Here is a 21,238-nt window from a genome sequence, read left to right as displayed (position 1 = left end):
CACATGGCCTGGCGTTCAGCCTGGTGGGTGACTCCTGCATCCCATATCGAGTGCCTGGGTTTAGCGCCCAGCTTCGGCTCCAGCTTCCTGCTCATGCAGACCCTGGCAGGCCGCAGGTGACGGCTCAATGTGTCTGTGCTACCCATGTGGGAGATCTGGATCGAGTTCTGCACTCCCAGCTCCAGCCCAGTGCAGTACTAACCGCAGGGGGTTGGAGAGTTCACCAACAGCGGCAGGCTCTGTCTCTGTGTCTCTGCCTTTCAAACACACACATACACACACACACCATGTGCCACAGAGAAATCTTCCGTGAAAGGAAGTCAGTCGATGCAGCACATGTCACTGATGTCTTTAGGAACTTGTCACAGTGACCCTGGCCTTTGGCCAACGCCAACCTTGCTGGGCATGGCGGTGAGCACTGGGGCAGACCCTCCGGCAGCAAAAAGGCTGGGACTTACTAAAGGCTCAACTGGCTATTTATTAGCATTTCTTTGCAATAAAGTGTTTTTTAACTAAGGTACATACATTGTATTTTTAGATACATATCTTAATAGGCGACAGTATACCACATAACTTTGATAGGCACTGGGAAACAAACAAACAAAATCCATGTGACTCGCTTCATTGTGAGGTGGTCTGGAACTGAGTCTGAAATACCTCTGAGGTGTGCCTAAACTGGGACACGTTACTTTGCAATTGGATCATCAAGGCCCCAAAACATTTGACAACTTTCATTCAGAAGATGCTCCGAGCGCGCCTGCAGGAGCAAAGGGGGAAGAATGGGGCAGAAGGCTGTTTGGGGGCCTGTGCAAGGACCTCTGAGGGAACGCAGTCACCGGGGAGGAGGTGAAGGCTACCTTGTCCCGAGGCCTATGGGCTGCAAGGGTGCATGGTTTTGTGGGCTGTGAAGACAGCGGGGCGAGCGGCCTGGGTTGCTTCTGGGAGCCCTCCCACCCCCCAGCAAGGTGGAGTGACAGTTCACCAGCCCCACAGCGAGGGGTACCTGGCCCTACCCGGCCCAGCCACAGGGGCCTCCATGTTCTCCAGGGCTCTCTCTGCTTCTCCTGAAGCCACAGTGATCGCACTCAGGCTGAGGGCTTAGCAAAGGCCTTGTGGCATTTCAGCCCTGGAGCCAAGACCAGCCAGGCGTCAGTGACTGCAGCCGGGTCTGAGTCACCTGCTGCCCTGAGGGGCCTTCCAGAAATGCCCCTGCGAAGGAATTTACTACACATCTGCGTGGATACTAAGAGCTGTTTTATGTTTTTTTTTTTTTTAAGATTTATTTATTTGGAGGCCAGAAAGAAAAAGAAAGAAAGAAAGAAAGAAAGAAAGAAAGAAAGAAAGAAAGAAAGAAAGAAAGAAAGAAAGAAAGAGGGAGAGAGAGAGAGAGAACTTCCATCTGCTGGGTCACTTCCTGAAGTCTGCAACGACCAGGGCTAGGCCAGCAGCCAGTAACTCCATCCGGGTCTCCCACGTGGATGGCAGGGCCCATGCACTTGGGCCATCTGCTGCTGCTCTCCCAGGCACATGAGCAGGGAGCTGCGTTGGAAGCAGAGCAGCAAGATCTGGAGCCAGCGCTCATATGGGATACCTGCCGGCATCCCAGGCGGTAGCTTAACCCACCACGCCACAAAGCCGGTCCCCACTAGAGCTGATTGGGGTATATTCTCAGAAGATAGAAACTTACAGATGTGCGCCTAAAGGGACAATTGGAAATCTGGCAAAACCTGAGCAAACTCTCATTTAAAAAAAGAAATGACTACTTATTGAAGAGTCCTGTTAAACAAAATTAGTGCAAAGCAGTAAAATCAAGTAATTTCCTGAAATGAAACTCCAGCGGGCTGTGCAGGGATTGGTTCCAGGGCCCCATAGACATAAGAAGCCACAGATGCTCAAATCTCCCATAAAAACGGTGCAGTGTTCACAGAGAACCCCGTGCATCCTCGCCTACACCCCGCACTGCATCTACGTTGTCATACCTCTTGCAATGCAGACGTCAGGCAACCACACAGGCTGAGTATCTTGTACCCAAAATGCTTGAGACTGGAAGTGTTTTGTATTTTTTTTCACATTTTGGAATATTTACATTTACATAGAGATTCCTTAGGGATGGGGTCCAAATCTAATAGGAAATCCATTTGCTTTATGTACACCTTACATATATAGCCTGAAAGTAATTGTGATTTTTTAAAAGATTTATCTTTATTTATTTGAAAGTCAGAATTACAGGGAGAGGGAGAGGGAGAGGGAGAGGGAGAGGGAGAGAGAGAGAGAGAGTCACACAGAGAGAGATCTTCCACCTACTGGTTCATTCCCCAAATGGCTACAATGGCCAGTGCTGGCCAAGTGGACAGCAGCCCAGAGCTCAACTCGGGTCTCCCAAGTGGGCGGCAGGGGCCCAAGCACTGAGGTCTTCCTTCCCTGTCCTCCCAGTAGGGAGCTGAACTGGAAGCAGAGCAGCAGGGACTCAAACCAGTGCTCCAATGTGGGGTGTCGGCATCGCAGGTGGCAGCTAGCTCACCACACCTCACCACCAGCCCGATTCTGGATCCTTGGATTAAAGATGTTCAACCTGTACTGCATTGTTTAGGAAATAATGACAAGAAAAAATCAAGTCTGTACATGTTCAGTGCAGACACAACTCATTTTGACTATTTCTGCTCCATGGTTGATAGAATCCACGGGTCGGGGATGCAAGGCTGACTGTACTCGGTGGCTCGGGAAGACCGGGGCACTTGGCTCTGAGGACAGAGGACTGGGAGTGGTTTTGCTTTTCACAAGTGGCCAGGCATGGACACATTCTGCTTCTTCAGGGATAAAACCAGTACCAAATGTTTTTTCCTACAGTGAATGAACCTATGGAACACACAAAAAATTTGGTTCATTAAAAACAAAATGTATTTACCATTGCAGCTGAAAACACACACTTCTGTCTTCCTGACAAGAACTCCAGCAGGCCATAAGCCGCTCGCAATGAGGGTCGTGGCAGACAATTGGACACACACTGTTATAGGCACCACCTGGGCTTCTTGGACTCTGCTCAGGGCCACGTGGTGACTTAGCACAAAGCCCTGCCTTGATCAGAACCCGAGTCCTAATCCCTGTCCCGTGTGTTACTCCCACTTCTGTACGTGATCTTTTGAATTTTTTAAGCATTGAACATTGATCCTCAATAATCCACATCAAGGTTCTCAAGAGTTCCAAGTGTCTGCCTGGAAAAGAATAATTCATGTTCAAAAATGACATAAATCTTACCGTTTTGGTATTGCTTCTAAGTTTCTTTTTTTCCTTCTAAAGCATGCAGGTTTCAAAGCAGGCTTCCTTGGGGCTAGCATTGTGACACATTGTGTTAAGCCTCAGCCTGTGACGCTGGCATCCCATTTGCATTCAGGTTCAAGTCCTGGCTGCTCCATGCTCGATCCAGCTCCCTGATAACGTGCCTGGGAAAAGCAGCAGAAGATGGCCCAAGTGCTTGGGCCCCTGCCACCCACATGGACCCAGAAGCTCCTGGCTCCTGGCTTTGGGCTGGCCCAGCCCTGACCATTTAGGCCATCTGGGGAGTGAATCAATGGATGGAAGATCTGTGTAACTCTGCCTTTCAAATAAATGAACAAATCTTAAAACAACAACAACAAAAAAAAGCAGGCTCCCGAATGTTAGGAAACTGGCGCAGTTGTAGCCAGGTGGCTGCATGGCCCAGCTACCTGAGCCAGGCTCCACCCCCATCCTAATGGGATTGGCTGCTCCTGCTTCCCTGCCCGCCCTCAGGCAAAGTTTTAAAAGGGCCTGTTCCTGCACACGTGCTCTCTCGGTCTTCTCTCCTGTGCTCTCTTGGCTTCTCTCCTCTCTCTTCTCCCTCCTCTGTCTCTCTCTCACAGTCTCCTTCTCTCTTTTTCCTTCGCCGCCCCTTCACTCCGGTCTGTAGGGTGTTCCCCAATAAACCCTTTCCCTTACTCCGGTGTCCAGTGTGCTTTGCGATGGCTAACATTAATATATAACACCGAACACTTCATTTACTGGACTCTGCACTACACGAAGTCCACTCAAGGCCAGTTCACCCAGCAGCTAACGATGGTCTAAGTAAGCAATGCCTACAGATTACAGAACTGGTGATCAGGGGAAGCCATTCCCGAGTTGTTACCACCGTCAGAATCCCAGACGTTCTAGTCCAGCACCACCCACAACCACCAGGCGGACGCCCATGGTCGTCCCAGCCTGCACTGCACAGGGCTTGAGGCAGCCTTGAGAGCCGAGCACCAGGCGTTCTCCTTGCTGTCATTCACCACCGCCTGCGGTCAACCGAGTGTGGACGCGACCAGGGCAGGCACCGTAGCCCAGCTGCATTTTAAGCGCAACCCCAACAGATTATTAGCATTTGCTTTTGCCCCTGCATTTTGTATAAAGCTTGGACCTCCCACATAGCTAAAGGCTGTTGAGGAAAAAGCCTTTCTCCAGGCTCCCTGGCAAACCGAAGGACAAACGCCCCTGGTCTTATGCACAGCTGGTGGTTCCCATCCGTGTTATGAAGCATTTGCCTGCCCCGCCCAGCCCTGGAGAGAGGCTTCTGGCTATGACAAAGGCAGGGGAGGTCACTCTCAGGCAAGGAACTCACCAAACAATTTTTTACAAAGATTTATTTATTTATTTGAAAGGCAGAACCAGAGAGAGAGAGAGAGAGAGAGAAACCTTCTAAGCACTGGGTCACCCCAGATGGCTGCAATGGCCCGGGCTGGGCCAGGTGAAGCCAGGAGCCAGGAGCTTCATCCGGGTCTCCCACGTGAGTGCAGGGGCCCAAGCTCTTGGGCCATCTTCTGCTGCTTTCCTCAGGTGCATCAGCAGGGCGCTGGATCAGAGTGGAGCAGCCGGGACTTCAGTCAGTGTCCATATGGGCTGCTGGCATTGCAGGCAGGGCTTTAACTGCTAGACTGTGACTCCGGCTTGCAAACACATTTTGAAAACAATTGTAATCTTTTCCTATGGAGAACTCAGCAAATTAAGCTGTGAAACCACACAAGTGTTTCGCCTGAGTAGGTAACCATTTCTCACACAGAAGCGGGGGCTCCCTCAGGTAGGTCACTGACACCTGAGCCAGGATTCCACATGGCTCACTCACTGCCACTGAATGACTTTTTCCATTCACAGGAAATCTGAGCTAAACACTTACAGATTTGGTTGCTGCAAACTAACTTGAACATGGCTTATACTAGACTCGTATAACAAACGTGTGTTGCAGACACACGTACACAACCTCATTGGAAGCATACGGTATCAGCTACCTATGTCCAGGTCACCTGCACACTGGGCAAACCTCCGAGTGTACAGTGCGCGTTCTCCACCTGAGAATCCAGAAGTGGGGACACCGACACTGCTCAGGAAGCACCCCCTCAGGATCCTGGGAAGCCCAAGGCAATAACGGCACTACAAATTACCCCAGGGCGGGCACTGACTTAGCAGCTTAGATGCTGCATTCCTTACTGGAGCGCCTGCCGTGAGTCCTGGCTCCAGCTACCGACTCCAGCTTCCAGCCAATGAAGACCCTGGGAGGAAGCAATGACGGCTCAAGTGGTCGGGCTCCCGCCACCCATGTGGGAGACCTGGATTGAGTTCCTTGTTCCTGACTTCACTCTGGCTCAGTCCTGGCCACTGGGGAGTAAACTGTCTCTGAGTCTCCAGTAAAAGAAAAAAAAAAAGTACCCCAGAAAATCAGTCCTCATGGAGCAGAACATGGTGCAATTCAGAGATGTGTCAGACATGGAGCAGCCGTGGAGCCGGGCACTCTGTTCCGTGACAGCCAAACAGGATGAAGGCCAGGAAGGAGCAGGTACCAGCCCCCTGGGATTAGGGGCCACACATTCCTTTCCTGCTGTCCTGATGCTATTTTAGCATAAACAGAACTCATGGAAAATGCTCTGCTGCTCTCGGGCCAAGCAGACCGGCTGCTGGTGTTCAGTGCCTGTTCGCTCTCGGGACCCTGGTTCTCTGACTCATTTGGAGACTCCTGTGGTGGAAATCTCTGGATGTGGGTGAAGAGCTCACAGCTACTGAGAGCTGCTGACATGCAAGGCACCTGCCAGGTATGGGCATACCCCTTGGTCAGTGCCCACAGCACCCTGTGAGGAAGGCAGCTCTGCAGTCCATGGGCCGGCATCTGGGGCCAGAGGGACGGAAGCTGGGGTTGGGCCTGTGCCCTATTGCAATGCCAGACTTTGCCATGGAGCAGCTGCCTGGCCCCCAGGTGGTGGTGAGGGGAGCGACACAGCGCAGCTGGCAGGAGGCGACAGAGCGGTCCCAGCCCATGCTGAAGCTGACCTTGGCTGACATCCAGCCCATGACGGCTCTCCTTACCCTGCCCTCGCCATCCCTAAGTCTCCCTCCCCCCTGCTTCTTGGGTGTCCCCTTCACAAAATCAGAATTCTCTGCAATTCCAGGGCTCTAACCTGGCCTCACCTGTGAAACCACACAGCCTGACTTGCTCTCGCCCTGCCCCGGGCTGGTCTTTCTGCTCCGCTCCCAGTTACACAGCGGGAGAGCTGAGGGTCACCAGTAGGTACAACTGCTACAGGGGAATCTTTGAAGGCTGGTGGCCGACAAAAACCAGGGAAGAACAGAAATCCCACAGAATAGTGGTGGAGTGCCATATATAAAACAAACCAGGGTTTTAGAATGGATGTCACAGGGTGTGCCTCTATGCGCTGCTATCCTGTAGGGCTTTCTGAGATGATGGAAAACCGTGCATTTTGTCACACTGTCAGACACGGCCCCACTCAACCCTGATGCCCTGTGGCTCCTGTGTGCTCTCATAGGCTCCTGTGGTCATCAGGTGCAGGGACCCCCCTGCTCATTGCACCTATACAAGACCCTGCGTCTTCACCTGGTTTACCTGGCTACCCCATTCAGACCACAAAGGAAACGCCTTTCTTTACATACCATATGCCTATGTACCAAAAAACAACCCCAAGGCATCAGGCATTGGAGTATTTTATTCCTCGAAAGAATTCCCTGCAGAATCACTCTCTGGGGTCTCCCGTGTGTGGTGAGGCTGTCCTCGAGGGGGGTTCACCCTGGATCGTGAGGGGTGCTGAGTAGCCCGGAGAGTGCAGAGAAGAGGCCCTGTGGCGGGGGTGGGGGCTCGCTCGCTGGGCCTCTGTGGGGGCACAGCAGGGTGTGAGTGAGCAGGTACCTGCAGCCCCACCTCTCAGGCACCCAGGAGCCAGAGCCAGCCAGGGAGAGGCCCACTCCCCCACTAACACCTGTGCTTCCTGACGGCACGTTATTAGGAAGAGCAGAGAGAAAGTTCAGAGCCGTTTGGTCTTCTGACCGACCTCAATTCCAGCGCTCGAGGAAAGACACTGGCCTGCTGCTATGAGCCTCAACAGAATTCTTTTTCCACGCAAGATCCCACCTCTGGAAGAGAAACAAACGAGGCCCGGAGCACAGGGCACACACTCTCCTCCCGGCTCAGCCCACAGAAGCAGCATCTCAGAGGCGAGCCTCCCTTCGCTCTGTCCCCGTCTCGGATTCCGAATGCTGACAAGGGAATCACGGGGAAGCAGCGTGCAGTGCACAGCACTGTCGACTGGGGGAGGGGGGAATACCGCGCCCACCTTCCTGCTGAGCCCAGATCTGCAGCGACGCTGGCGACACGTAGGGAGGCACAGACAAGCGCGTGCCATCGGGTTCATTTATTGCATTCCGAAGCACCCGGGGAAGGCCTGAGAAGAGTCCGCTGCATCAGCAGTTCCAAAGCGTCATTACCTGAGATGTGCACGGGGGAGTCGACACGGCCTGGCCGCGGCGTGGCTCCTATGGCACGTGGGCGCTGGCCCTGACGGAAGGACGGGCACTGACCTGACAAGGGCTGCGTCAGATCAGAGAAGAGGACCCGGCCAAACACCAACTCCCAGCGATGGAGATGCGGGCTGCAGAGGCCAGCCACCTGCTGCAAGCTGGGGTCAGCAGCTGAGATGCCTGGCCCAGATCACGGGCTGCCAGGCCAACGGCAGCCCTCCCCCCAAAGGCCGAGTCCTGGTCCTCGGGCCGCACTGCTTTGCGAGGGCAGCTCCGTGTCACTTCTCATCGTCCCGCCCATAGTGGATAGTTTGCAAGGCCTGCGCCACAAGCGTCGCCATCTCCGGGGTGCCGGCAGCAACCACTCTGCAGGACATGAGGTCGAGGGGCCCACCTAGGAACAGAGCAGGGAGGGTGGACACCCCGGTTACTGAGGGGCCGGGACAACCTCGTATGATAACTTCCGGCACATGCGGGGGCCCCATGTATGTTTCAGGCCCGCACCTGCCAGGCAGTCTAGAAGTGAACCAGGGGCAGAAGGGCCCAGCAAGGTGTAACAGTAAAGTGGGTATGTGGCCATCAGGCTGAGCCCTCCTGAGCCTCTGTCTGAGGACCAGCAGGAAGGAGGCCGTCTGGGCTGGCCACTGCCTTCTCCACCCCCGTGTGGCCTCATCTGCAGAGCTCTGAGAGGAAGGGGGAATTCGGGTGGGGAGGCACCGGGAAGCACCCTACCCAGAGTGTCACTCGGTCTGGTTTCTGCAGGGCCCTGAGGCTGGGAGGCTGGCTGGGGCGCAGGGCTCACCTGAGGTGTCCATCACGATGCCACCTGCTTCTCTGATGATGACCGTGGCAGCTGCCAGGTCCCAGCAGTGAAGGCCGAACTGGTAATAGGCGTCGGCGGCCCCGGCGGCCAGGTGGCAGAGCGCCAAGGTGGAGCTTCCGATCACTCGGACCCTGAGGGAGAGGGAAGGCCAGATGACGGTGGAAGTGGAGCCCAGCTCTTGACGTGACGTGTGGGCTGCCTTCACCCACTTGCGTCCTCACTGGGCAGGATCGGGGGCCAGACTCAAGCCATGGGCTTCTGTCAGCAAGCTCGGGACGCAGAATTCAGAATGGCTTCAGCGCCCTGCCCTGCAGGGGCTCCTGGGTGCTGAAACACAGCTGGTGCATGCACTCTACCTACATTACATTCGGGTTGCCAAGTATGGTGTGTGGCAGGGGATGGGGACTCATCTGGACCTTAATAAACATTCAGAATTAATGCATCAGAGTAACGTCCACCTGAAGCCAGAACGACACGCAGGACCCCTTCAGACCTCTCTTGGATTCTCAGAACAAGGATCAGAAGGGGTACAGGACCCCATGCAGTTCCGGACGCCCCCTGGTGTCCCTCAGAAGAAGCGCAGGCTGCGCGGCGTCTGCACAGAAAGCACGCGGCTCTCCCGCTCCCACCTGCAGGGGGCGCTCCCGACACCGGTCCTTACCCGTGGGCCCTGGCGTGCAGCAGCCGCTCCATGTTGCTCAGGAACAGCTTCAGAGTGGCGGGGTCGCGCCGGGGGCCGATCTCTGTCAGAACCAAGGCCTTGGCGAGATCTGCAACAGAGGGAAGCTCCCGTCACCCAATGCCGCTGGACAGGGCGGTGTCCCCTGGAGAAGGATCGTCTTTGCGTGGTTTCTGCTAGAAAGTTCTTCCCGCAGCTTCGCGCAAGGCGAGCACACAGCTGAAACGCAGCCCCGCTGGCCACGGCCCCTCTGGTCCGGCTGCCTGGTCTCAGCCTGGGCGCTGCAGGGACGGAGTTTCCTTGCACGCTGGGACCGTGGAGACCTCGGGAGAATCTGGTGGCTTTTGAAGATCATCGTTCAATCCTAAATATTAAACAAATGACTCCCCACTGGGCACACCCCGTGCCTCCTGGAGTGACCCTCCTGTCAGACCCCACGCGGCCTCCCGAGGAGACGGGAGGTGGCAGGGATGACCCCTGCACCAGCAAGGGGCTGGCAGCTGGTTGGTGGCTGTGGGGGACGTGCCTGGGCCTCTGCCCCTGTCCCTGACAGCAGTGACGTGTCCTCGCCTTGTTGCTCACGTCACGGCCTGTTGGCCCACCAGCGAAGAACTACAGATGACAAGCATGCGCAAGATGCTGCACATCCTACATCACTGGGGACACGCAGACTAACACAGTGGTGAGACCCCAGTGCACCTCTGTCAGAACACTGACATCAAATGCTGGAGCGGAAGTGGAGCAACAGGAACTGTCAGTCATGGCTGGTGGCAATGCCAAACAGCACAGCCCCTTGCAAGGCAGGTCAGCAGTTTCTCTGAAAACTGAACACACTCCCTTGCTATTCACCCAAAGGAGCTGAAAATGTGCTTGTATGGAACAACCTGCAGCTTTCCTCCTAACAAAGCCACTAGTGGGCCTTCAGCAGGTGATGGCAAACTGTGGGCTTCCAGAAACAGAGCTGTGCCACCCTAGAAACAAGCTGTCAAGCCCCGAGACTGGGCAGGAACAGCGAATGCACTTCCCAGGCGAAGGAGGCCAAGCCGAAGAGGCCACACGCTGTTCTGGACAAAGCACAACCATGCACACAGTGGGAGGGTCAGAGGCTGCCAGGGGCTGGGAGGGCTGAGCAGTGGAGAACAGAGTTCTCAGGGCCGATTCAACCCTTCTGAGTGAGGCTGTGAAGTGACTTCTTATCCTGTGCGTTTGTCTAAGTGAATGTCCAATGCCAAGTGTGCACACCATGACGGTCACCTATCAATGTGGGTCCACTGCAACAGACCCCCGTCCCAGGGTGGGGGTGTGGACGTAAGGGGTGGGAGCTCTTTCTGGACCTTCCGTTTGATTCTGCTATGAACCTAAAACCACCCTAAAAAATATAGTGAAAGAAAGGAAGACACTGGCTGGCCTGTTATTTTAGCCTGAAAAATCACAGAAGCACCGGTGACGGATGTGTTGCCTTCTCCTACCCTGCTTGCAACCAGCTTGCCCAACTTCACATGCTACCCACACCCACACATGAACCCAAACACAGTAGCTCTGTCTTTCACATGCATGAAAATACAACTTAAAAACACAACAGTTTGGGGCTGGTACTGTGGCGCAGTAGGTTAAAGCCCTGGCCTGCAGTGCCGGAAGTCCATTCAGACGCCGGTTCTAGTCCCAGCTGCTCCACTTCCAATCTAGCTCTCTGCTATGGCCTGGGAAAGCAGTAGAAGATGGCCCAAGTCCTTGGGCCCCTGCACCCATGTGGGAGACCCGGAAAGAAGCTCCTGGCTCGTGACTGGCGCAGCTCTGGCCATTGTGGCCATCTGGGGAGTAAACCAGCAGATGGAAGACCTCTCTGTCTCTTTCAAATAAACAAAAAATAAAAAAAATTTTTTTAAAAAGCCACAACAGTTCTACAGGTTATTGGGACTGATCTCTTGACAATACATCATACACAGCTTCTGCCACTCACACCTCACTCTCTGACTGCACCCCATTCTACTCAGTGCCACTTCAAGCCCCTACAGATGAACACTTTCCATTCTTGCTATAAAGTGATGGTGAAGACCTTTTCCTGTAGAGGTTTGTGCAGTCATGTTGACAGTATTTTCAAGACAGAGCACATGAAGTGGGATTTCTAAAAGAGCGTGCATATTTTGAATGTATTTTTTATGTATCTGAGAGGCAGAAAGAAAGAAGCAGAAAATGAAAGAGACACAGACCGAGTGAGTTCCCATCTGTGGGGTTGACTCTGAATACTGGCAATAGCCAGGACTGGGCATGGACAAAACTGGCATCTGGAACTGCAATCCAGGTCTCCCAGTGGGTGGTAGGGGCCCAACTACTGGAGCCACCACCACTGCTTCCAGAGTCTGTATCAGCAGGAAGCTAGAGTCAGGAGCCGGAGCTGGGCATTGAACCCAGGTACTCCAGTGTGAGACCTGGGGCTCGTAACTGATTTTTTTAAGATTCATTTTCATTTATTTGAAAGGCGGAGTGACAGAGAGACAGAGATTGTCCATCTGCTGGTTCACTCCCAGTGATTAGGGCTCAGGTTAGGGCTGGGCCAGGCTGAAGCCAAGAGCCTGGAATTCCATCCAGGTCTCCCATGTGGGTGGCAGGAGCCCAGGTGCTTGGGCCACCTTCTGCTGCTTTTCCAGGCCTATTACCAGGGAGCTGGGTCAGCAGCACAGCAGCCAGGGTTTAAACCAGCACTCTGATGCAGGATGGCAGCATCACAATGGCTTAACCTGCTGCACCAGGTCGCCGGCCCCCTTCAACTAACATGCTTAACTCCTAGGCCAAATGCCCACCCAGAATGTACGTAGTCTAGATTTTGGTATCATTTTCCAGTTTGCCCTCCCCCAAACCCCACTAGGGTCTAGGAGCTCCTGAACCGTTTGTAAGTCCCAGCAGGATCCCGTATGCTAAGGTGTGTACTTCAAGAGTGATCTTTCTCTAGCAGGAAGCTCAAAAATGACATCCTTCCCTCCAGGGCATTTCCTGGTGCCCTGGGAAAATAGGAGGGGAGACACGGAGATTCCCGCCAGGAAGGAGGAAGGAGGACGCTGGACAGCTAGCCCACGGGCAGCTAAGCCCGACTTTTATTCAGATGTCTAAGATGCCTGCCCCAGGAAACCAGCTCTGCACCCTGAAGGACAGGCCCGAAGGTGCAGGCCTCCAGGGGCAGATGCACCCCACCATGGGCACGGGGGCTTCCAATGAGGCAGCCAGGGCTGTTGAAGGGGAAATCAAGTCCTGTGCAAGCTGCTGCTTCTCCATGCAGGCTGTGGGGAGCTCCACACTCAGGCCCACGCCCTGGCTGCAGACACACACAGGGCTGGAGTAGCGCAGGCACCTGCTGAGGCTGTAAGCGGCCGAGACTTAGGCTCGCCTGGTGATTTGTGAAAGGAAAGGTTTCTTCTTACAGTTTAAAATGTGTGCAAGGATCACTCTTAATCTAGCACCTTCCCTTTCTAGGTGCAGTGAATTCATTCCTTCTAATTCCCGCAAATGTAGGAAGCTATGTGCTGCCACCCTAGAGGCAAGATGCTTGCTGTTGCAATTTGCCCTGGATGAGAGGAGAAAAACGCAATTTATTGAACTCTTCTCTACTTAACAACATAGGACAGTTATTCTTCTTGACCCACAAGTACTGTGAGTTCTGCATTTTATTGTCCTTTGTCCTAGATTTGCTATAATAACTTTAAACCTAATTCAATGGAATAAACAGTCATTCCTCAGGACGCACAGAGGACTGGTGCCAGGGCTTCACCCGTGGGGACTGAAAACCACACATTCAAGTCCCTTTACATAAATGGCACCTATTTGCACAGAACCCACACACAGCCTCTTGGATACTTGTAATCATCTCTAGATTATTAACCATACCTGATGTAGTGTTGTGTGAAGAGCTGTTCAGGGCATAATCGCAAGGCATAAAAGCTCTGCACGTGTTCAGTACAGACGCAAACCTCGGGGGAAAGTTTTCAACCTGCAGTTGGTTGAATCCATATCTGTGGAACCTGCAGTGACAGACGGCTGACTGTGTATACACTTATTTTTTTAAAACTAAGTTATTTTTTAGTTAACACATGAGAATAGAACATATTTAGGGAGACCAGTGTGATGATGCAACATGTTTATAATGTGTAATGATAAATCAGGGTAAGCAGGGTTTTCTTCTTCTTAAACACTGATCATTTCTGGGACCGGCACTGTGGCGTAGTGGGTAAAGTTGCTGTCCGCAGTGCCGGCATCCCGTATGAGTCCTGGCTGCTGCACTTCTAACCCAGCTCCCTGCTACTGTACCTAGGAAAGGAGCAGAAGATGGTCCAAGTCCTTGGGCCCCTGCACCTGCGTGGGAGCCACAGAAGAAGTTCCTAGCTCCTGGCTTTGGATCGGCCCAGCTTTGGCCATTGTGGCCATTTGGGGAGTGAACCAGTGGATGGAAGATCTCTCTCTCTCTCTGCTTCTCTGTAACTTTGCCTTTCAATTAAACAAATAAATCTTTTTTAAAAAGTTTACTCAGTTGAAATGAACTTTAAGGAAAAAACCCACATTGATCCTTTCTATGTGCTGGGAACCCCGTGCCCTTCCCAGCCCCTCCTGACTGCTAGTCTACTCTCCACTTCTATTAGGCCAGCTTTTTTTAAACTTTCACATACAAGTGAAAACACGCATGAATATTTTTAAAATTTAGAATATTCTGAGGGCTGGCATTGTGGCGTAGCAGGTAAGGCTGCCACCTGCAACACCAGCAGCCCATGTGGGCACCAGTTCGAGTCCTGGCTGCTCCATTTCCAATCTGGTTCACTGCTAGTGGCCTGGGATAAGCAGCAGCAGAGGGCTCAAGTGTTTGGTCCTTGCCGCCCATGTGAGAGACCCAGATGAAGCTCCTGGCTTCTGGTTTTGGCTTGCTTCAGCACTGGACTTTGTGGCCATCTGGGGAGTGAACCAGCAGATGGAAGACCTCTCTCTCTCTCTGTAACTCTGACTTCAAAAAACGAATCTTTAAAAAATGATTATTCTGCAATTCATGGGGGTGGTGAGAGTTATGGCTAAATGGATACAGATCTTGTTTGCAGTGATAAAATTTTGGAAACAGATAGTGGTGACGTTTGTACATTGTGAATGTAATTAATACCACTGAACGGTATGCTTAAAAATGATCCGAGGGGCCGGCGCTGTGGCTCACTTGGTTAATCATCTACCTGTGGTGCTGGCATCCCATATGGGCACAGTGTTCTGGTCCCGGTTGGAGCGCCGGATTCTGTCCTGGTTGTTCCTCTTCTGGTCTAGCTCTCTGCTGTGGCCTGGGAGTGCAGTGCAGGATGACCCAAGTGCTTGGGCCTTTGCACCCACATGGGAAACCAGGAGGAAGAATTTGGCTCCTGGCTTCCAATCGGCGTGGCTCCGGCCGTAGCGGCCATTTAGGGGGTGAACCAGTGGAGGGAACACCTTTCTATCTCTTTCTCACTGTCTAACTCTATCTGTAAAAAAAAAAAAAAAAGATCCGAGGGATGGGCACTTGGCCTGGCAGTCAGGATGCCTGCATCCCACGTCAGAGTGCCTGGGTTCAATGGCCGGCTCTAGTTCCCGACTCCAGTTTCCTGCCAACACAGCCCCTGGGAGGCAGCAAATGATGGCTCAAGTAATTGGGTTCCTGCCAGCTATGTGGAAGAGCTGGCGATCTGGTTCCAGCTCTGGCTATTGTGGACATCTGAGGAGTGAACCAGTGGACGGGCCCTCTCTCTTTCCCCCTATTTCAAATAAACTAAAAAATAAAAATAATTCAAGTAAGTTATTATATATAAATTGTATATATAATACATATTATATATGCTTTACTACAATAAAACTCTAATGGCAGATTGCAAGGATCGCATCTCAGTATGTTCTTTGCATACAGATTTTGGGGTGAAAAAAACCAGTCTGGCTTCTGACAGTTTGAAAAATCTGATTCCAGGGGAGCTGGATACAGTGCCAGAGAACAGCACTGTCTTAAGAGAAATCTTAAAACTGAAAGGTAAGAGATGAAAATCATTTGCATACATTCAAATAGGCATTCGCAGAGAAAAAGGCAATCTGTGCTTCACAGGCTGGAAAACCTGCCTGTGGCACAAGCTGGCTTTGTAGAACAGATGGCCCCTGTGGCCACACCCACACAGGGGTGGATTTTATAAAAGTGTCCTCATTCCCTCAGGCTTCTTCAGATCATTAAGAGCCACTCGAATGAAAATAAAAGTTAGCCTCATTTACCTAAGAAGGTCAGTATTTTTTAAAAGATTTTTAAAAAAGATTTATTTATTTATTTGAGAGGTAGAGTTACAGGCAGGGAGAGGGACAGAGACAGATGTTCTATCCAGTGGTTCACTCCCCAAATGGTTGCAACGACTGGAGCTGGGCTGATCCAAAGCCAGGAGCTGGGAGCTTCCTCTGGGTCTCCCACATGGGTGCAGGAGTTCAAGAACTTGGGCCATCCTCTGCTGCTTTCCCAGGCCATTAGCAGGGAGCTGGATCAGAAGTGGAGCAGGTGGGTGTGCTCACATCAGTCCCCAGGGTCCCAATGGGGGCTGGGATGTCTGAAGGGGATGGAGCCCCAGGCCCTGTGACTGCTCCTAGTGCACCTCTCAGGGCCAGCCCTCTTAGGGCAGTGCCAGGGTTGAGTACAAAGGTATAGGAATGAACTCCAGAGTTACCTACAGCAGTAACAGAGCCAAGGTCGCCTGGGCTCCCCCCTCAAAAAAAAAAAAAAAGGAGAAAGCCCATTGTAAAGTATTTCACAGAAACAACAGGAGAGGGAGCTTGTGAGCCATGAAGTCATGAAAACTGCTTTGAAGTCACCCCCTCCCCCGGTCCCCAAAGTTTAGGACTATGAACTTCAAGTCAAAATAAGTCACCAGAAAGAATCCTGGGTGAACCCCAAACAGAACCATCATAAAAAAAGGAGACAGGAGCAGAGAACCATATCTACAGCCGATAAACAAATGCCAGAGAGACTCCAACACCAAACAGGACGAGCTGTGTATAAAACAAAGAAACAATCCATGAAAAAATAGCATAACTCAAAATTAGAGGCAGGGGCTGGTGGTGCAGCAGAGCAGGTTAAGCCACTATCCTATATCAGAGCACTGGTTTGAGTCTGGGTTGCTCTAATTCCAATCCAGCTCCCTGCTGACGTGCATGGGAGGGTAGCAGATGATGGTCCAAGTACTTGGACCTCTACCATCTGTGTGAGAGACCTGGATGGGTTTCCAGGATCCTGACTTTGGCCTGGCCCAGCCCAGGCTGTTGTGGTCATTAGGGGAGTGAACCAGTGGATGAAGATCTCTCTCTCTCTCTCTCTGCCTTCCAATAAATAAGTAAATAAATCTCAAAAAATTAGAGGTAACAGGACTTGGAAAAAAATAAAGACAACAATCCAGAAAAGATGACAAATATAAAGGAACACAGAATAAGTAAACATAATGGACTGTGATTCAGAAGAAACCGGGTAAAAAGATTTAAAAAAATAATTTTTTGAAAAGGTGAAAAGGAGATAAGAAAAAGTGAAGGTAAATAGGGAAGACCCAAAAGACAAAAAATGCAGCAACATAATTTGCAGACAAAGACATACTAAAAACCATAATTCAAGAAAATCTTTAGAAATTGAAAAAGCAAAGACTTGAAATTACATATTGAAGAGGCATACCAGTGTGTACCGTAGGAGATGTGACTCAGAAGCAACACTGAGATATATCCTGATAAAATTATTGTGCTATAAGAAACGTAGAGGGGCTGGCATGGTGGTGCAGTAGGTTAAGCCATCATTTGTGACATTTGCATCCCATATCTGAGTGGGTTCAAGTCCCAACTACTTGGCTTCAGATTCAGCTCCCTGCCAGTGCAGCCAGGAAGCAGTGGATGACAATGGCTCAAGTACTTGAGTTCCTGCTACCCACATGGGAGACCCGGATGGAGTTTCTGGCTCCTGGCTTCATTCAGCTGGCCCTGCCTACTGTTGTGGTCATTTAGGGAGAGAACCAGCAAATGGAGGATCTCTCTCTTTCTCTCTTTGTTTCTGTCAGTCTCCCTTTCAAATAAATCAATAAATCTTTAAAAATAATTAAAGACAGGCAGAGAGAGTTCTCACCTGTTGATTCACTCCTCAAATGCCTGCAATGGCTAGGGTTGGACCAGGCTGAAGGTGGGAGCCAGGAACTCAACAGAGGTGTCCCACTTGGGTAGCAGGGACTCAAGTGCTTGGGCCATCACCTGCTACCACTCAGGGCACACATTAGCCAAAAGCTGGAATCAGGATAAAGCTGAGACTCAAATCCAGGTACTCTGATATGGGTCGTGCACATCTCAGTCACTAGGGTGAACACCCACCCCCATTTTTATTTTTACCATTTCATACTGAAGTGTGCCAGCATTTAAAAGAGATGAAAATCTCAGTGAACCCATTTTCCAAATGACCAATTAATGTCACGGAATCCTCCATGAGCAAACGATCACATCAAAGAGTAAGAAGAACCACTGCTTTGTCACTGGATCCACACTACAACCCACCTTTAAGAAACCACTACTTGGGGCTGGCGTTATGGTGCAGTGGGTTAAACCGTGGCCTGCAGCACCTGCATCCCATATGGCACCAGTTTGAGTCCTGGCTGCTCCACTTCCAATCCAGTTCCCTGCTAATGCACCTGGAAAAGCAGCGGAAAATGGCCCAAATGCTTGTCCCCTGCACCCATGTGAGAGACCTGGAGAAAGCCCCTAGCTGCTGGTTTCCATCTGCCACAGCTCCAGCCATTGCAGCCATTTGGGGAGTGAACCGACAGATGCAAGAGTTTTCCGTCTCTCCCTCTCTCTCTGTGTAACTCTGCCTTTTAAATAAATTAAATCTTTGAAAAAAATACAAAGGAACCACGACTTGTTGAACTTTGGTTTAAAGTCAAAGAAGAATTTCGTCAATGATCTAAAAAGTCAATTAAAATACTTCTGTTCCCAACAACGGTATCTGTGTGATTTTCTTTATACTTCCATCAAAGTGGCATATACACAGATATACACAGTGTATTACAACAGAAGCAGATATGAGAATCTAGCAGTCTTCCAGTACGCCAGGCATAAATAATACATAAAACAATGTTACTCTCTTCATTAAATTTTGTTTTGCTTTGGAAAATATGGTTAAATGTTAATGTCTTCATTCTAAAAATAAATAACTACTTTAAAGACTTTAGGAGCCGACACTGTGGCGCAGTGGGTTAAAGCTGCAGCCTAAAGCACCAGCATCCTATATGGGCACTGGTTCAAGTCCCGGCTGCTCTGCTTCTGATCCAGCTCCCTGCTAATGCACCTGGGAAAACAGCAGAGGATGGCCCAAGTCCTTGGGCCCCAGCACCCATGTGGGGGACCTGGCTCATGCCTTTGGGTTGGCTCAGCTCCAGCCATTGTGGCCATTTGGGGAGTGAACCAGCAGATGGAAGACCACTCTCTTTCTACCTCTCTCTTTAACTCTGTCTTTCAAATACATAAAATAAATCTTAAAAAAAAAAAAAGGACTTCTTAGTTTAAATTTCTAAATCACACACATCAGTAGATATAATTCTTTTGGGGTCTTTGATATTTTCTTCAGGGCTATAAGTGGACCGGTCCTAAAAATCAAAAAAGCCTTGGGAAATGCTGTATTAGAGAATGCTTCTCATGGCCGGCGCCGCGGCTCACTTGGCTAATCCTCCACCTGCGGCACCGGCACGCCGGGTTCTAGTCCTAGTTGGGGCACTGGTTCTGTCCCAGTTGCTCCTCTTCCAGTCCAGCTCTCTGCTGTGGCCCGGGAAGGCAATGGAGGATGGCCCAAGTGCTTGTGCCCTGCACCCGCATGGGAGACCAGGAGGAAGCACCTGGCTCCTGGCTTCAGATAGGTACAGCGTGCTGGCCGTGGTGGCCATTTTGGGGGTGAACCAACGGAAGGAAGACCTTTCTCTCTGTCTCTCTGTCTAACTCTGCCTGTCAAAAAAAAAAAAAAAAAAAGAGAGAGAGAGAAAATGCTTCTCACATAATTGAAAGCATCGGAGAAACAGTGCCTGAGGATTGGCGGTGGGTGTTACACCTCTGTTCACCTGGAGAACCCACACTACATGATGACTTTAGGATGACTGCACGGCCTGGAATGGCTCTGCCCACGCACATATGGTACAAAGCACCCGAAGCAGGGAGACCACGGGGGTAAGATGTGACCTATGGAGAAGCCGGCCAGATGTTTTATAAAGGGTACATATGCCGGAGTGTTGTAAGAGGGGGAAGATCCCAAGACGGGCGGGGGGGGGGGGTCCTTCCATCTGCTGGTTCACTCCCCAGATGACTGCAATGGCCAGAGCTGAGCTGATCTGAGGCCAGGAGCCAGGAGCTTCTTCCAGGTCTCCCACAAGGGTGCAGAGGCCCAAGCACTTGGGCCACCTTCCACTGCTTTCCCAGTCACATTAGCAGGGATCTGGATTGGAAGCAGAAGAGCCAGGACGTGAACTGGTGCCCATATGAGATGCTGGTGCCACAAGTGGTGACTTCACCTCCTACGCCACAGCGCTGGCCCCTCAAATCAAGGTTTTAAAAAGTAACCCTTTTAATTAATAGCAGTGAACCTAATGTATCCGAATGTCCATCCTTAGTTGGTGTCTTATTAATGGGAAGCAAGGCCTGACTACATCCTCATGGGAGCTTTGCTGGGGACAAAAGGACAAACGAAGGGATGGGCCTTTGGCACAGTGGTCAACTCACAGCTTGGGATGCCCACAGCTCATATGAAGTTCCTGGTTCGAGTCCTGGCTACTCTGATTCCATCCAGTTTCCTGCTAACGCCTCCTGGGAAGGCAGATGATGGCTCAAGTCATTGGGATCCCTGCCACTCACACGGGAGATGCAGACTGAGTTCTGGGCTTCTGACTTGGGCCTGGCCAGCCCTTGTTGTGGGCATTTTGAGAGTGAGCCAGTGGATGAAGATCTCTGCCTGTCCCCCTGCTTTTCAAATAAAATGAAAATAAACAAATAATTAAAAAAAAATAAGTCACAAACCCCTTCTAACTATTTTCAGTACTCCTTTGTTGATAGCTAGTACTGTTACTCTAAACTGGATACAAGGGTACCTCCAAAAGTTCCTGGACACATGGCATTAGGCTGCAAAAAAAAGTTTTGAAATGTGTATTCAGAAAATTTCAGATTCTGGAGCCTTTTGGATTCTGGACTAGCACCGGGACTTCAGTCTGGGATTGCTGGGTGTGGACGAAGCCAGGGGCTGTGGGTGAGCAGCACGGAGCCCCCAGGTGACAGGCCACTGGGTTTGTTGTGCCTTCTCTGTCTACTTCTCATGTGCCTGCAATTTTGCATGGTGGAAGTGGAAGGAGACACTACTCATGAGACTCTGCCCTCCAACTCTCCAGGGTGAGCTGAGAACATTCTAGAAAGGTGTCACAGTGTAGGGAAGGGGAGGGAGGGCAGGAAAGTGGAGGAAGAGCCCATGGCGGCATCAGTGACTGCTGCCCTACAGCACATTCTCTGGTCACAGCCTGATGATCTCGAGCTGAGACCCCAGCTCCCTCTTTGGCAATGACTGTCATTTGTAGGTGCTCTGTGCCTGGTGCTTGGCTAGCCCACATGATTCTCTTATCAACAGCACCCACATTGAAAACACTTCTGGCCACTGCAGGAGGCAGAGTCAGCATGGCACCCAGGTCTGCACGGCACTTAGGAACCACACCACCCAGGAGCACACATTGTCACCTACTGCAGAAGTCCATGACACACAGGCTGGCCCCACCTCACCTTGTCAGTTGGAATTCTTACAAAGTCACCAGTGGGCTTGGGACCACATGCACTTTGGAGAGAGGTGGGGACCACAACACAGCAGTGTGCAGAGGTTCATGGTCATGTCTGAGCAATGGGCTCGCTGGGGATAGGAGCATGTTTCTGTCTCCTAAGTT

At 51.3% G+C, this 21,238-nt stretch overlaps 1 protein-coding gene and 2 long non-coding RNA genes across 5 annotated transcripts in view; 1 reads left to right on the top strand and 2 right to left on the bottom strand.

Annotated features, from left to right (window-relative positions):
• Nucleotides 1-2,183: 2,183 nt before the first annotated feature.
• Nucleotides 2,184-4,360, bottom strand: LOC149123808 (uncharacterized). Its single transcript, XR_016214163.1, has 2 exons — nucleotides 3,256-4,360; nucleotides 2,184-2,856 (listed from the first exon to the last, which is right to left on the bottom strand). It is a non-coding gene; the product is annotated as an uncharacterized LOC149123808 (long non-coding RNA).
• A 1,505-nt stretch (nucleotides 4,361-5,865) lies between these two features.
• Nucleotides 5,866-13,804, top strand: LOC138844056 (uncharacterized). Its single transcript, XR_016214162.1, has 2 exons — nucleotides 5,866-6,074; nucleotides 13,594-13,804. It is a non-coding gene; the product is annotated as an uncharacterized LOC138844056 (long non-coding RNA).
• Nucleotides 7,668-21,238, bottom strand: part of IMPA2 (inositol monophosphatase 2) — a 43,179-nt gene continuing 29,608 nt past the window's right edge. For all 3 annotated transcript variants that reach the window (XR_011379444.1, XM_070050507.1, XM_002713559.5), the window contains exons 6-8: nucleotides 9,273-9,381; nucleotides 8,591-8,742; nucleotides 7,668-8,182 (exon numbers count right to left, since the gene is read on the bottom strand). Coding sequence is in view for 2 of the 3 variants with exons in the window: in XM_070050507.1 (XP_069906608.1) it covers nucleotides 8,067-8,182; nucleotides 8,591-8,742; nucleotides 9,273-9,381 (377 nt within the window). In the remaining variant the exon portion in view is untranslated. The remainder of the gene's footprint in view (nucleotides 8,183-8,590; nucleotides 8,743-9,272; nucleotides 9,382-21,238) is intronic.

Source organism: Oryctolagus cuniculus, chromosome 10, assembly GCF_051225735.1.
Source record: "Oryctolagus cuniculus isolate XC-2025 breed Fujian yellow rabbit chromosome 10, ASM5122573v1, whole genome shotgun sequence".
Taxonomy (NCBI): Eukaryota; Metazoa; Chordata; class Mammalia; order Lagomorpha; family Leporidae; genus Oryctolagus; species Oryctolagus cuniculus.
This window is presented reverse-complemented; position numbering and strand designations above follow the sequence as displayed.